The 17,688-nt window shown below is 37.9% G+C and overlaps 1 protein-coding gene across 1 annotated transcript in view; it reads right to left on the minus strand.

Annotated features, from left to right (window-relative positions):
• LOC117317924 (kalirin-like) overlaps positions 1-17,688 on the minus strand; it is a gene marked incomplete at its 3' end in the record, with an annotated part of 212,002 nt that overhangs the window by 132,077 nt on the left and 62,237 nt on the right. The window contains 14 exon segments of the mRNA XM_033872893.1: positions 891-960; positions 1,171-1,280; positions 2,382-2,448; positions 4,568-4,689; positions 5,011-5,193; positions 6,240-6,362; positions 6,984-7,099; positions 8,306-8,417; positions 8,969-9,115; positions 9,262-9,453; positions 9,834-9,953; positions 12,490-12,672; positions 14,256-14,417; positions 14,856-14,971. Coding sequence (XP_033728784.1) covers positions 891-960; positions 1,171-1,280; positions 2,382-2,448; positions 4,568-4,689; positions 5,011-5,193; positions 6,240-6,362; positions 6,984-7,099; positions 8,306-8,417; positions 8,969-9,115; positions 9,262-9,453; positions 9,834-9,953; positions 12,490-12,672; positions 14,256-14,417; positions 14,856-14,971 — 1,823 coding nt within the window.

A 17,688-nucleotide genomic window follows, 5' to 3' on the forward strand; every position in this document is an offset into this window, starting at 1 on the left:
AGTAAATTCTGTTAAGTGGGTACATCCTACAGTGAGTAAATTCTGTTAAGTGAGTACATCCTACGGCAAGTAAATTCTGTTAAGTGAGTACATCCTACAGCGAGTAAATTCTGTTAAGTGAGTACATCCTACGGCTAGTAAATTCTGTTAAGTGAGTACATACTACAGTGAGTAAATTCTGTTAAGTGAGTACATCCTACCGCTAGTAAATTCTGTTAAGTGAGTACATCCTACAGCGAGTAAATTCTGTTAAGTGAGTACATCCTACGGCTAGTAAATTCTGTTAAGTGAGTACATCCTACAGCGAGTAAATTCTGTTAAGTGAGTACATCCTACAGCTAGTAAATTCTGTTAAGTGAGTACATCCTACGGCGAGTAAATTCTGTTAAGCGAGTACATCCTACGGCGAGTAAATTCTGTTAAGTGAGTACATCCTACCGCTAGTAAATTCTGTTAAGTGGGTACATCCTACCGCTAGTAAATTCTGTTAAGTGGGTACATCCTACAGCAAGTAAATTCTGTTAAGTGAGTACATCCTACAGTGAGTAAATTCTGTTAAGCGAGTACATCCTACAGCGAGTAAATTCTGATTTATCAGATGTAATTAAAGCTTGTTGACATATATGCATAGTAGCTTCATTGTCATCAAGCTAGTTCTCATTTTGACATTGGAACTTATATCAGAATTGACCTTTAATGGTACCTCATACCTATAGGCATGGCGGGTGTCATCAATGAAGACACTTGCTCTTTTGGAACATCTGGTCTGTACCTCCTTGTGCTATTTCCGGGGTCTCCACACATATCTTTATTTCTGTTCATATTTTGTTATTGTGTTATCAATGTTAATTCAGAATTAGATTTTTTTTTTTTTTTTTAACAAGACTTACCCAAGTAACAAAACAATGACCAACATCTTCAGGTATTGTCTCATATTTCTCCAGTTCCTTCAGAAAGATCCTGTCAACAAGATAAGAGAATTATCAAAATATCTTTTGTGCTAAAAATTTGACTGTACGTTTTTATATAACTATGGTTCTATGTAACCATGACAATGTACGGAATCAACATTTCATTGTAACCATGGCAACAAATGAAAACAAGTTTGTTACATTGTTTCTCACATGTGGTGTCTCATTATAAAGACAAACATCTTTGCGGGCGACCTACCTATTGTGGAAGTCGTGTATCTCCTCAATGTTACAGAAGATGACTTTGTACTTTCCCACAATTCCTAGCGGTACATTATTTGTGTTGATCATCATTTCATTCTGGTAGCACTGCAAAAACATCAACACAACAATATTGTACATCTTTAGATTTTACAGACTTTCAATTTCTGTTACTTTTTGGGGGGTTTACTGTGACAGCCCGAGTCATTCTGAGGAGAGGTAGCTTTGTAGTAGCTGGTGGATTCCTCACTGGAGGCCCATTTCATGCTGTCCATAGAAACTGTCCAAAAGTGTCCAGGGACACATCCATGACAATGCAGGATAGCCAGTATCCTCCTGAACAACACAAACCAACTAGAGCCCGAACAACACCAACCACCCCAACTAGAGCCCGAACAACACCAACCACCCCAACTAGAGCCCGAACAACACCAACCACCCCAACTAGAGCCCGAACAACACCAACCACCCCAACTAGAGCCCCAACAACACCAACCACCCCAACTAGAGCCCAAACAACACCAACCACCCCAACTAGAGCCCGAACAACAGGCCCCAACAACACCAACCACCCCAACTAGAGCCTGAACAACGCCAACCACCCCAACTAGAGCCCGAACAACATCAACCACCCCAACAAGAGCCCGAACAACGCCAACCACCCCAACTAGAGCCCGAACAACAGGCCAGAACAACGACAACCACACCAACTAGAGCCCAAAACTTTGGATATATACTGGAGGATGTAACACTTATCCAACCAATTGACCTAAAGCAGTTTCAATTACGTTCCTATTATATCCTTATATATTAATAACAATCATCAGAAATCTTCAAATTCATAACAAAATATTCATTTCCATTTTCTTAATTTAAATTTTTTTTTTTTCTTCACACCAGAATATTCAAATATTAATTTTCAAATATTTACAAAAAATTACAATTACTACATATTATTTTTCATCCAAGATAACAGGTTATCTTGTATCAAAATTGAAAATTCATCTTGTCAAAATGATACAGAGAATAATAGGTAAGATCCGTTTAAAACATTTAAGAAATTTGAAGATGAAATTTTAAATTTTCAATCAGAGAAACATACATTAAAGAGCTTTCTATGATTCTGTCAATGTCTGAGAATGAGATTCTCTGTGTGTACCAGTCTAACAATAGAAATCATCTCCGAACCACAATAATCCAGGGACTCACCTTTATACAAATCTCAAGATCCTTAACATAAGTCCTCTCAGTCTGTAGTAGTTCTGCCATTATAAACCTGGACAACAGTAAATCACACGTAAATTATTAAATATCATAGACAAAATATCAAATATCAAATATATGACTCACACATAAAATATTAATATAAAAAGATCAAATAAATCATCAAATATTCAAATGAAGTCTATAGCCAGTATGAGTGATTTGTCAGTTGAGAATAGATTTTTTTTAAAGCCCATTATAACCTCCAATCTAAATTACTGAAGTATTTTATTAATAATTCACCAAAACCAGCCACACAGGAATCTTTGTCAGCAAATCATACAACCTACAATATTTTGTTTTAAAACTTAATGAAGATTAAATCAGTATATACTATATATAGGGACTTACTCTCGTCTCCGTACCGAGGGTATTGAGGGATACTTACTCTCATCTCCGTGCCGAGGGTATTGAGGGGTACTTACTCTCGTCTCCGTGCCGAGGGTATTGAGGGGTACTAACTCTCGTCTCCGTGCCGAGGGTATTGAGGGGTTCTTACTCTCGTCTCCATGCCGAGGGTATTGAGGGGTACTAACTATCGTCTCCGTGCTGAGGGTATTGAAGGGTACTTACTTTCATCTCGTGCCGAGGGTATTGAGGGGTACTAACTCTCGTCTCCGTGCCGAGGGTATTGAGGGTTACTTACTCTCGTCTCCGTGCCGAGGGTATTGAGGGGTACTAACTTTTGTCTCCATGCCGAGGGTATTGAGGGGTACTTACTCTGGTCTCCGTGCTGAGGGTATTCAGGGGTACTAATTCTCGTCTCTGTGCTGAGGGTATTGAGGGGTACTAATTCTCGTCTCTGTGCCGAGGGTATTGAGGGGTACTTACTCTCAGTTTCTGTGCCGAGGGTATTGAAGGGTACTTACTCTCGTCTCCGCGCCGAGGGTATTGAGGGGTACTAACTCTCGTCTCTGTGCCGAGGGTATTGAGGGTTACTAACTCTCGTCTCTGTGCCGAGGGTATTGAGGGGTACTAACTCTCGTCTCCGTGCCGAGGGTATTGAGGGGTACTAACTCTCGTCTCCGTGCCGAGGGTATTGAGGGGTACTAACTCTCGTCTCCGTGCCGAGGGTATTGAGGGGTACTTACTCTCGTCTCCGTGCCGAGGGTATTGAGGGGTACTTACTCTCGTCTCCGTGCCGAGAGTATTGAGGGGTACTAACTCTCGTCTCTGTGCCGAGGGTATTGAGGGGTACTAACTCTCGTCTCCGTGTCGAGGGTATTGAGGGGTACTAACTCTTGTCTCCATGTCGAGGGTATTGAGGGGTAACTCACGTCTCGGTAATGAGGGTATTGAGGGGTACTAATTCTCGTCTCTGTGCCGAGGGTATTGAGGGGTACTTACTCTCGGTTTCTGTGCTGACGGTATTGAGGGGTACTTACTCTTGTCTCTGTACCGAGGGTATTGAGGGGTACTTACTCTCGGTTTCTGTGCCGAGGGTATTGAGGGGTACTTACTCTCAGTTTCTGTGCCGAGGATATTGAGGGGTACTTACTCTCGTCTCCGTGCCGAGGGTATTGAGGGGTACTTACTCTCAGTTTCTGTGCCGAGGGTATTGAGGGGTACTAACTCTCGTCTCCGTGTCGAGGGTATTGAGGGGTACTAACTCTTGTCTCCATGTCGAGGGTATTGAGGGGTAACTCACGTCTCGGTAATGAGGGTATTGAGGGGTACTAATTCTCGTCTCTGTGCCGAGGGTATTGAGGGGTACTTACTCTCGGTTTCTGTGCTGACGGTATTGAGGGGTACTTACTCTTGTCTCTGTACCGAGGGTATTGAGGGGTACTTACTCTCGGTTTCTGTGCCGAGGGTATTGAGGGGTACTTACTCTCAGTTTCTGTGCCGAGGATATTGAGGGGTACTTACTCTCGTCTCCGTGCCGAGGGTATTGAGGGGTACTTACTCTCAGTTTCTGTGCCGAGGGTATTGAGGGGTACTTACTCTCGGTTTCTGTGCTGACGGTATTGAGGGGTACTTACTCTCGTCTCCGCGCCAAGGGTATTGAGGGGTACTTACTCTCGTCTCTGTGCCGAGGGTATTGAGGGGTACTTACTCTCGGTTTCTGTGCCGAGGGTATTGAGGGGTACTTACTCTCAGTTTCTGTGCCGAGGGTATTGAGGGGTACTTACTCTCGTCTCCGCGCCGAGCGTCGTTTCTCCTCAGTAAGCTCCTTAGGAGTCTGGTGGAGCACCTTTTCCTCTATGGACGAATCACTATGTCTCTGTTCATCTTTCTCCTTCTGTTCTTCTTTCTGTTTTTACAGACATGAGTTTGTTAAATAATTTTCATAAAATTCAAAAATAAATCTATGTGAAGGATCTTCATGATCATTAGACTTGTGAATTGATGCCAGTACTGTTAAGCACATAATATCAAGTTTGGAGAACTGTCCTCACAATATAGCAGTTTATATTGCTGATTTTTAAAAAAAAAATTAAGGGAATAGCATTTAGCTCTTACATTTTTATCTCTTAAATATTGAGATATTTTAATCTACATTACATATTTTAAAGAATTACATGGAGCATGATTCTTTGTTAAAGCCATGTTACAATTTTGTGTTCCTACACACCTCTTCCTGGACTCCCAGAGTTGTCTCCAGTTTCTGTTTGTATTTGGTCATGCGTGTAGCGAAGTCTTCGTAGCGTTTGTCCACAGCGGCGCACCACTGCATAATACTGTTTGCATGTATGTTGCCCTTAGCAACGAACCCATTGGCAAGGGACAGCAGCAGTTTGACACTCTCTTTGGTTTCCTGTGTTAAACAGATTTGTCAAATGAATTGTGATCTGTGTTCAGACTGTGAACACCATTTCAGGTTCAGTATTTATTGCATGCTCTTTTCTACTGTATATCTAAAAGTACTGACTTTAAAACATAATTAATTTTCCTCTGGTTCGGTTGAAGACCAATACTGCTTTTCAGGTTAAAGGTCACCACAATGAAATAAGCGTCAAATTTGTCCCTATCAGCAAATTCTAAAGTCAGGTTAAAGGTCAACTTAACAGTTAGTTAAAGGTTAATCCAAAGTAAGGCTAAAGGTCAATCCGAAGTAAGGCTAAAGGTCAATCCAAAGTAAGGCTAAATGTCAACTCCACAGTACGTTTAAATATCAGCTTCACTTTGAGGTTAAAGGTCAAACCACAGTAATGTTAAATCTGCTCAATTAGGCGATAGGTCAGCCATACTTGGTCACATTCAAGGTCAGCTGTACTTGGTCACATTCAAGGTCAGCTGTACTTGGTCATATTCGAGGTCAGCTGTACTTAGTCACATTCAAGGTCAGCTTAACTTGGGTCACATTCAAGGTCGGCTGTACTTGGTCAAATCAAGGTCAGCTGTACTTGGTCACATTCAAGGTCAGCTTTACTTGGTCACATTCAAGGTCAGCTGTACTTGGTCACATTCAAGGTCAGCTTAACTTGGGTCACATTCAAGGTCGGCTGTACTTGGTCAAATCAAGGTCAGCTGTACTTGGTCACATTCAAGGTCAGCTTTACTTGGTCACATTCAAGGTCAGCTGTACTTGGTCACATTCAAGGTCAGCTGTACTTGGTCATATTCGAGGTCAGCTGTACTTAGTCACATTCAAGGTCAGCTTAACTTGGGTCACATTCAAGGTCGGCTGTACTTGGTCAAATCAAGGTCAGCTGTACTTGGTCACATTCAAGGTCAGCTTCACTTGGTCAAATCAAGGTCAGCTGTACTTGGTCACATTCAAGGTCAGCTATACTTGGTCACATTCAAGGTCAACACCATAATAATACTGAAGTAATACTACTATATGTGGGAGCTCATTACCTTAGCTCTATTTCTAAACTCGTAGTATTCCTTCAGCAGTGCCTCAGTCTCCCCTTGGTTGGCCCCAACCTGTGTATGTGTTGACAGGAAGGCCTCTCCAAAGTCTCTGATCCAATCCAGGGCCTATAACACAGTGTATCAAATAAAATACATGTATGTAATATTTAGGAAGTCCTAAATCTAAACCACAACCTACATTTCTATGGAATCTCTAACATTTCTATGGAATCTCTAACATTTCTATGGAATCTCCAACATTTCTATGGAATCTCCAACATTCTATGGAATCTGTGACTATAACAAGTCCCTGTTACGATCAACAGCCAGTACCACACATAGATCTTGTGAGTGAGTGATAGGCTAAAGAAGTTCTCTCATGTCAGTATCCTCTAATTGAGGATCAGATAAATCATTACAAAACAATTTATTAAGATCTATATGTCATCAAAAACAATATATGACATTTATTTCAATAGTGACATTGTAATAAAAGCTCTATCATTAAAATACGAAAGCTTACGTCATAAAAAGCCACGGAAATGGCGTTGTCCAAATCTACCAGAGAGTGCCACTTAACAAGATATTTCTGACACCATGAATTCCAAGTGTTCATTATTACACAAAACCATGAAAAAGACTATGAAATTACCAATGGAAATTTTACAATATATTGACCTAAACTGATTTTTTCATGATATATTAAGACCATAATTCATTCAACCAATGAAAAGGCTTGTTACTAACCTGCCTGGCGCTCTGTTCGAACAGGACATACTGATGACATTGCTCCAGTTTCCGTTTCTTCACCGTCCAGTATTCTATAACTACGTTCTCCTGTTGTAACAGCTGGTCCAAGGTTGCTATATGGTAACAAGAAATTGGTTGCTATGGTTACGAGAAATTGGTTGTTATGGTTACAAGAGATCGGTTATGGTTACAAGAGATCGGTTGCTATGGTTACAAGAAATTGGTTGTTATGGTTACAAGAGATCGGTTATGGTTACAAGAGATCGGTTGCTATGGTTACAAGAAATTGGTTGCTATGGTTACAAGAAATTGGGTGTTATTGTTACAAGAGATTGGTTATGGTTACAAGAGATCGGTTGCTATGGTTACAAGAGATTGGTTCCTAAGGTTACGGGAAATTGGTTGTTGTGATTACAAGAGATCGGATGCTATGGTTACAAGAAATAAACCATTTGAAAGAAATTTGAATTACCATTATAAATTGTATCCATATTCTCTAAATACACAAAACTTCTGTTAATTTGTTTGTCTGCCCTTATCTTTGTCATTATACACAGCTTCTTTGTGTTCTTAATTAGAAAGATCAACCTACTTAAACGCCTTAAATCACCCTACATCTTTTTGTTCTATTTTAAAATCTCAACATTCCTGACTATTAAGTGAATAAATAGAGGATATCTAACAGTGTCTTCAGTAATACCAAATATATTTCACGAGTGGGGCTAATATTTTGATATTTTTCACGAATATCAAAATATTAGCCACACGAGTGAAATATATTTAGTATTACTGAAGACACTGTAAGATATTCTGTTTATTACATTTTTTATCAACGAAAAACCTACCCTGTATGCTAACTAGGCCTACTGTGAAAGTTTGCATACAAAAAAAAGTAGTTTCCCCTGTCCAGGTGCTGACACATATGTCGGGCTTTCTGATTGGTCAATTATTGTGGTATTTTCTAATCATTAATTTGATTGGTCAAATCAGCAAAAGTGATATTTTTCACTAATGAAAGATATGATATTCTTCACTAGTGAAAAATATCACTTTTATAGAATGAATTATTTTTGATATTTCACTGGTAAAAATGTAATAAACTTTTTTCTTCTGTATTTTCACAGGCTGCATGAACGTCATTTACTCGGTTGGTTTCAATGACATTTACTCGGTTGGTTTCAACGTCATTAACTCGGTTGGTTTCAACATCATTAACTCGGTTGGTTTCAACGTCATTTACTCGGTTGGTTTCAACGTCATTAACTCGGTTGGTTTCAACGTCATTAATTCGGTTGGTTTCATCAAATTTGTTCCCTCACCTTTGACATGTTTTTCAGGGCTGCGGAACTTGAGCTGGGTCCCAAAAGTGTGAAGGTTCCTGTTGACGTATTTAAGGAAGCTTTCTGCTGTCCTTCTGGCCAATGTACACGCCTAGAATTATCACAGACATCAGTTATGAAATGAAGTATTGGCCACCTTCAATCAGTACATGTACATTGACAAAAGGCTGGTCTACTAATTTTAAAGATTTACAAATTCTGTTTCTTTCTCTCTGTTTTTCTGATATATTTATTTTCAAATTCTCAACCTCAGTATGACTCACTGAAATTCCTTGATTCTCCTGGAAATTCAATACTTTTAAGATGCTACCCTATTTTTACATAAACACAAAACATCCCAATTAATACCCCCACCCTCCCCCCTCTGAATGAATGCCCCCACCCCAGGGAGGGAAGCTACACTATAGACACTCATGCTACTGAATGTTACAATAATACCCCTGTCCTCAGAGGGATGGCCCCGCCCCAGGGGAAGCTTCTTTACAGATACTCATACTACTGAACATTACAATAATACCCCCACCCTCGGAGGAAATGCCCCCGCCCCGGGGGAAGCTTTTCTATAGATTCTCATACTACTAAACGTTACAATAATACCCCCACCCTCGGAGGAAATGCCCCCGCCCCCGGGGGAAGCTTCACCTTGAGAAAAGCCTCCTTCTGCTCGTTGTGTTTGTTTATGAGCTGGACCAGATAATTCGCCTTGTCTCCGGAGTTGGCACGTTCGGTGTTACACCAATCTTCATCACGTTTGTAGTCACGGTCCAGTGATTCGAGCACAGACCATACCTGTAATAACAACATAAGTATAGAGCAGGTGGAAACAGTAGATTTAAACAGTTCTTTAGAATTATTAATACCCAATAATCATATCCTTAGAACATATGGCCATACAACATGTGAGTTATCTCCCTTACACAGGTGTTCACAATTACCTGTTCAGCAGTCTTGTACCAGTTCATCGACGCCATGACGAGTTTGTACCGTTCCTCAGTATGGTACATCAGCTGTTGCCATGTGAACGTCACATTCTCGGCGATCGCCCGTACCAGGTCCGAGTTATAGTGACTCGCCTGAATCATACTTTCCGCTCGAGCAGTTACCTGAGCCATGCTAATGTTGGTTTTCTGGATAAAAATAAAATTTATTTTGAATTTTCATTCTTTATCATTGTTATATTTTGACATAAAAATTCTGACTTCATAGAAATTTATTCTAAAAATTGAAAATATGTCACTTCGCACCTAAAATTTTTTGAAAGCACTTTAGAAAATCTTCATCAGATTCATTTTTATAAACTTTCCCTGACAAAAATGCCTACTAGCAAATTTAACAGATACATATTGATTATACATATATTGAACATTACACTACAAATAATTTTTATATATATATTTCTATATATTTTTTTCGTCATACCCTCAGGAAAACATTTGGAGCCAGCTACGTAGTGTTACATGGACTCCGAAGAGGTGGGAACATTATATGTCACGGTGAGCTGTCTTACCTCGATAGCTAACATAAACTGGTCGTGTTCCTTGCGGAGTTGCTCAGCCTCGATTAGGGAGTTCGGACACATGAAACAGCTGATCAGCATCGACTTGCCGTTCTCAATCCAGTATATCACCTGGGTGAGAATTCACAGTTAAGTTTTTATTAACATATATACACAAACACACATCTTAACCTCATGATTATATATGGCATTTAGTTTAAATAAAGTTGGATACTTTTAAATGCTGCAAAACTTTAGGAGAGTGTAACATTCTATTCATCACATAACTCATATTAATGAAAATAGAAGGGAAAGCTCTCAAATGAATTTCTTTAAATAATTTATGACATCACAATAGTGTGATATACTATTGCATTCTCGTGTGATAAATATTTTCTCTAATTTTACAAATAGTGTTTCGGTATCATGGACAGTATTATATATAATTAACATACTGATCCAAAGAATGCAAATTTATATATTGAAATATCACTAAAGTTTACAGAGCTACTGGCTCAATCTGGCCTGAATTTTCTCTCAAGCCTACAGACTCAATCTGGCCTACATTATCTCTTAGGCCTACAGACTCAATCTGGCCTACATTATCTCTCAGGCCTACTGGCTCAATCTGACCTACATTTTCTCTCAGACCTACAGACTCAATCTGACCTACATTTTCTCTCAGGCCTACTGGCTCAATCTGGCCTACATTATCTCTTAGGCCTACAGACTCAATCTGACCTACATTTTCTCTCAGGCCTACTGGCTCAATCTGACCTACATTTTCTCTCAGGCCTACTGGCTCAATCTGACCTACATTTTCTCTCAGGCCTACTGGCTCAATCTGACCTACATTTTCTCTCAGGCCTACAGACTCAATCTGACCTACATTTTCTCTCAGGCCTTATACTGACTCAATCTGGCCTACATTTTCTCTCAGGCCTACTGGCTCAATCTGACCTACATTTTCTCTTAGGCCTACTGGCTCAATCTGACCTACATTTTCTCTCAGGCCTACTGGCTCAATCTGACCTACATTTTCTCTCAGGCCTACTGGCTCAATCTGACCTACATTTTCTCTCAGGCCTACTGCCTCTATCTGACCTACATTTTCTCTCAGGCCTACTGGCTCAATCTGACCTACATTTTCTCTCAGGCCTACTGGCTCAATCTGACCTACATTTTCTCTCAGGCCTACTGGCTCAATCTGACCTACATTTTCTCTTAGGCCTACTGGCTCAATCTGACCTACATTTTCTCTTCGGCCTACTGGCTCAATCTGACCTACATTTTCTCTTCGGCCTACTGGCTCAATCTGACCTACATTTTCTCTCAGGCCTACAGACTCAATCTGACCTACATTTTCTCTTAGGCCTACTGGCTCAATCTGGCCTACATTTTCTCTTAGGCCTACAGACTCAATCTGACCTACATTTTCTCTCAGGCCTACAGACTCAATCTGACCTACATTTTCTCTTAGGCCTACTGGCTCAATCTGACCTACATTTTCTCTCAGGCCTACAGACTCAATCTGACCTACATTTTCTCTCAGGCCTACAGACTCAATCTGACCTACATTTTCTCTCAGGCCTACAGACTCAATCTGACCTACATTTTCTCTCAGGCCTACTGGCTCAATCTGACCTACATTTTCTCTCAGGCCTACAGACTCAATCTGGCCTGCATTTTCTCTCAGGCCTACAGACTCAATCCGACCTACATTTTCTCTTAGGCCTACTGGCCCAATCCGACCTACATTTTCTCTTAGGCCTTATACTGACTCAATCTAGCCTAAATTTTCTCTCAAACCTTATACTGACTCAATCCGACCTACATTTTCTCTTAGGCCTTATACTGACTCAATCTGGCCTACATTTTCTCTCAAACCTTATACTGACTCAATCTGGCCTACATTTTCTCTCAAACCTTATACTGACTCAATCTGGCCTACATTTTCTCTCAAACCTTATACTGACTCAATCTGGCCTACATTTTCTCTCAAACCTTATACTGACTCAATCTGGCCTACATTTTCTCTCAAACCTTATACTGACTCAATCTGGCCTACATTTTCTCTCAAACCTTATACTGACTCAATCTGGCCTACATTTTCTCTCAAACCTTATACTGGCTCAAACTGGCCTACATTTTTTCTCACACCTACTCAGTCAATCTGACCTACATTTTCTCTTAGGCCTTATACTGACTCAATCTAGCCTAAATTTTCTCTCAGACTTATTGGCTCAATCTGACCTACATTTTCTCTCTGATCTTAAACTAGATCTCAAATTATATAGTCATATATTAAAGAACTATATTCATCCGTGGCAGATGGAAATATTCAATGTATTTGGTTAAAAATTTAGTAAATTATCAGTAGTAGTATCTTTATTATTTTTTTTTTACATTTCGGGCTTATAAATTCTCAGCGGACTCAAATTTTACATTTCAGGTCCATCAGATGGCAGGTAGCCTCACAATACTGACTTTGACCTAACAAGTCAATCAGATGGTAGATAGCCTCACGATACCTTACAAGCCAATCATTTTTTACAGTGCTGTCATACTGAAATATTTATACCCCCAGTCAGCAAAATCATATTAACCTGACTCAGTTTTAGATGTGACACACATGTACATTTCCCTCACTGAAGAATCAAACTCTTACCTGACGAGCCTCGATTTCAAAGTTACGGAGCTGGACGCACTGTTCCAATCGCTGTCGCTTGGTTTCAGCGATCGTCTCCAGGTCCATCTCGCGTTCATGAAGATACTCCAGTAGTGCTTGTATTCGTGATGAAGCATCGTACTGAGTGTCTGCCATTAGTTGTACTCCCGAGGTTTCAAACATCTTGAAGAATGAAAATAAGAAGATAAGCAGCATATTAACAGTAAGTTCATTTACAATGTATTTACAATGTATTATTAATGTATATTTACAACATATAATTAATGTATATTTACAATGTATTATTAATGTATATTAACAATGTATATTTACAATGTATTATCAATGTATATTTACAATGTATTATTAATGTATATTTACAATGTATTATCAATGTATATTTACAATGTATTTACAATGTATTATTAATGTATATTTACAATGTATTATTAATGTATATTTACAATGTATTATCAATGTATATTTACAATGTATTATCAATGTATATTTACAATGTATTATCAATGTATATTTACAATGTATTTACAATGTATTATTAAATAAATGTATATTTACAATGTATTATCAATGTATATTTACAATGTATTATTAATGTATATTTACAATGTATTATCAATGTATATTTACAATGTATTATCAATGTATATTTACAATGTATTTACAATGTATTATTAAATAAATGTATATTTACAATGTATTAGTAATGTATATTTACAATGTATTATTAATGTATATTTACAATGTATTATTAATGTAAATTTACAACGTAATATTAATGTATATTTGCAATGTATTATTAATGTATATTTACAATGTATTATCAATGTATATTTACAATGTATTATTAAATAAATGTATATTTACAATGTATTATCAATGTATATTTACAATGTATTATTAATGTATATTTACAATGTATTATCAATGTATATTTACAATGTATTATCAATGTATATTTACAATGTATTTACAATGTATTATTAAATAAATGTATATTTACAATGTATTAGTAATGTATATTTACAATGTATTATTAATGTATATTTACAATGTATTATTAATGTAAATTTACAACGTAATATTAATGTATATTTACAATGTGTTAATGTATTAATGTATATTTACAATGTATATTTACAATGTATTATTAATGTATATTTACAATGTATTATTAATGTATATTTACAATGTATTATTAATGTATATTTACAATGTATTATCAATGTATATTTACAATGTATTTACAATGTATTATTAAATAAATGTATATTTACAATGTATTATTAATGTATATTTACAATGCATTTACAATGCATTTACAATGTATTATTAATGTATATTTACAATGTATTGACAATGTATTTAATTCATCTGAAGATTCATGAATTATCATAGCTCTTATGCAGTAATTGGTTTCATAGACATAATCATTGTTTGCAATGCAAACATCAAAATTATATTTCATTGATTTCTAGACATAATCATTGTTTGCAACGCAAACATCAAAATTATATTTCATTGATTTCTATCACAATTTAAATCTAATCTATCAGGTGAAAGTCGACAGACTATATGTCAAACAGACAAAAACCTTTGTATTGTCTGGTTAGGAACAGTTCGGTCAGGATCATAGTCAAATTTTGTCAAATTTTAATTCAAGCATTTTAAAATGAGGGCTTCTATTAACAAATAGGGCAGAAGACACGAAATAAAAAAAAAAGAAAATTAAGGGAGATAATTCAAACCTGACACAGCTCCTGTCCTCTCTGCAGAACCTCGTAGGTACAGTTTTGCATGTGTAGTACACTCTCATTATGGAGTTGGAGAAGTTGTTCAGCCTTACTCCCATCAGACACCAACTCCTGATGCTGTAGCTCCTCCGCCCATAACTCCAACTGGGAGGACACCTAGTGGACACAAGGGCAGATAACTCATGTAATTACAGAGCAGAGAATCATGAAACAAATTAATCTGGCAGGTAGGAAGATGATCATGGTAACTGTTCATGGGATAACTCTGGAGGGGGCCATGGGGCCATTTGCCTTAATATTTTCCAAAATGGCCCACCAAAACTCACAATTTTTTTCAATTTTCTATGTTTTGGCCCATACGATTTCTGAAATCTTGTCAAAATGGCCCATGATTTTTGGGTCCAAGGTGAATCCTGCTGGTAAAACTTCTCAGCTCATTTCTTTGGTTTGCTGTGTTTATTAGTCTATCAACAGACCAGCTAGTCATTTTGAGGTGGGGGTCTCCTTGTAGTAGTTTGTGACTACCTCAAGGAAAGAACCTAAAAGGCCTGACACATGCCATCTAAAGCACTAGGCACATCTTCGCACTCTTACCTCTAAAGAATCTCTCTCAAACAACCGAAGTTGAAGACAAAGATCAAGTTTCATCTTTCGAGCAGCCCAGAGCTCTTCCAACTGTGTTCGACTCTCATTGAGCTGGTGTAGCACACCTGCAAAACATGTACACATATATTGATGACATCATCAATTTTGTACACTGATGATAATTTGCACTGTGGCAATGTATTTTGTAAAATCCCTGGAGCTAGAATACTGTAGAATTACCTGATTTGGAGAACTCATATTTTTGAGAATCATTTACATTTAGCAAATTATTGAGAAACAGGTACATTTACATTATACACATAGAAACAGTTGACTTATCAATTTTATTGTTAGAATAAGATTGCCATGAAAATATGAATGTTAACAGTATCCTCCCTCTTTCACCTCAACCGCAAACATACACATATACAGATGATGTCATGATAGTTTGTGTATATATATATGATATAATCTAGCCGCAAACATACACATATACCGATGATGTCATGATAGTTTGTGTATATATATATGATATAATCTAGCCACAAACATACACATATACAGATGATGTCATGATAGTTTGTGTATATATATATGATATAATCTAGCCACAAACATACACATATACAGATGATGTCATGATAGTTTGTGTATATATATATATGATATAATCTAGCCGCAAACATACACATATACAGATGATGTCATGATAGTTTGTGTATATATATATGATATAATCTAGCCACAAACATACACATATATAGATGATGTCATGATAGTTTGTGTATATATATATGATATAAACTAGCCACAAATATACACATATACAGATGATGTCATGATAGTTTGTGTGTATATATATATAGGAGTGGGAGGGGGAGGGGAAAGATATTAGAGGGGGGGAGGGGGGGGGAAGAGATGAGAAGGGGGGGGGGGGGGGGGGGGGGGGCTAAAAGATTTAAATTCTGGTGTATACCCTAACCACCCTACAGATACCTTCTCCTCCTTGTTATCTAAACATTTTCACAATTATCACTGTTTAACCTTCCAAACTAAACAATTGAACTACACTTTGTTGGCTCAGCAAACTTGTTTCTAACTTGTAATAACAATACGGTAGCCATGGTAAAGTGTGATGACTCAAAGCTAGCCCATTCTTTGTCAAGTTTCTTCATTAGCTGTTGTACTCGGCTGTTTATTGTAAAGTGTTACCTATTAGTTAAGGACAGAGAGAGTCCCTGTCAAGGAATTCTTTATCATAAGGTTCATGGCTGTGAGAGAGAGTACTCGACTGTTTATTAGTTTAGAACAGAGAGAGTCCCTGTCAAGGAATTCTTTATTATAAGGTTCATGGCTATGAGAGAGAGTACTCGACTGTTTATTAGTTTAGGACAGAGAGAGCCCCTGTCAAGGAATTCTTTATTATAAGGTTCATGACTGTGAGAGAGTACTCGACTGTTTATTGGTTTAGGACAGAGAGAGTTTCTGTCAAGGAATTCTTTATTATAAGGTTCATGGCTATGAGAGAGAGTATTCGACTGTTTATTAGTTTAGGACAGAGAGTCCCTGTCAAGGAATTCTTTATTATAAGGTTCATGGCTATGAGAGAGAGTACTCGACTGTTTATTGGTTTAGGACAGAGAGAGTCCCTGTCAAGGAATTCTTTATTATAAGGTTCATGGCTATGAGAGAGAGTACTCGACTGTTTATTAGTTTAGGACAGAGAGAGTCCCTGTCAAGGAATTCTTTATTATAAGGTTCATGGCTGTGAGAGAGTACTCGACTGTTTATTAGTTTAGGACAGAGAGAGTCCCTGTCAAGGAATTCTTTATTATAAGGTTCATGGCTATGAGAGAGTACTCGACTGTTTATTGGTTTAGGACAGAGAGAGTCCCTGTCAAGGAATTCTTTATTATAAGGTTCATGGCTATGAGAGAGAGTACTCGACTGTTTATTGGTTTAGGACAGAGAGAGTCCTCGTCTAGGAATTCTTTATTATAAGGTTCATGGCTATGAGAGAGAGTATTCGACTGTTTATTAGTTTAGGACAGAGAGTCCCTGTCAAGGAATTCTTTATTATAAGGTTCATGGCTATGAGAGAGAGTACTCGACTGTTTATTGGTTTAGGACAGAGAGAGTCCCTGTCAAGGAATTCTTTATTATAAGGTTCATGGCTATGAGAGAGAGTACTCGACTGTTTATTAGTTTAGGACAGAGAGAGTCCCTGTCAAGGAATTCTTTATTATAAGGTTCATGGCTGTGAGAGAGTACTCGACTGTTTATTAGTTTAGGACAGAGAGAGTCCCTGTCAAGGAATTCTTTATTATAAGGTTCATGGCTGTGAGAGAGAGTACTCGACTGTTTATTGGTTTAGGACAGAGAGAGTCCCTGTCAAGGAATTCTTTATTATAAGGTTCATGGCTATGAGAGAGAGTACTCGACTGTTTATTGGTTTAGGACAGAGAGAGTCCTCGTCTAGGAATTCTTTATTATAAGGTTCATGGCTATGAGAGAGAGTACTTGACTGTTTATTGGTTTAGGACAGAGAGAGTCCTCGTCTAGGAATTCTTTATCATAAGGTACATGGCTGTGAGAGAGAGTACTCGACTGTTTATTGGTTTAGGACAGACAGAGTCCCTGTCAAGGAATTCTTTATCTTAAGGTTCATGGCTATGAGAGAGTACTCGACTGTTTATTAGTTTAGGACAGAGAGAGTCCCTGTCAAGATATTCTTTATTATAAGGTTCATGGCTATGAGAGAGTACTCGACTGTTTATTAGTTTAGGACAGAGAGTCCCTGTCAAGGAATTCTTTATTATAAGGTTCATGGCTATGAGAGAGT

Source organism: Pecten maximus, chromosome 19 (assembly GCF_902652985.1).
Source record: "Pecten maximus chromosome 19, xPecMax1.1, whole genome shotgun sequence".
Taxonomy (NCBI): domain Eukaryota; kingdom Metazoa; phylum Mollusca; class Bivalvia; order Pectinida; family Pectinidae; genus Pecten; species Pecten maximus.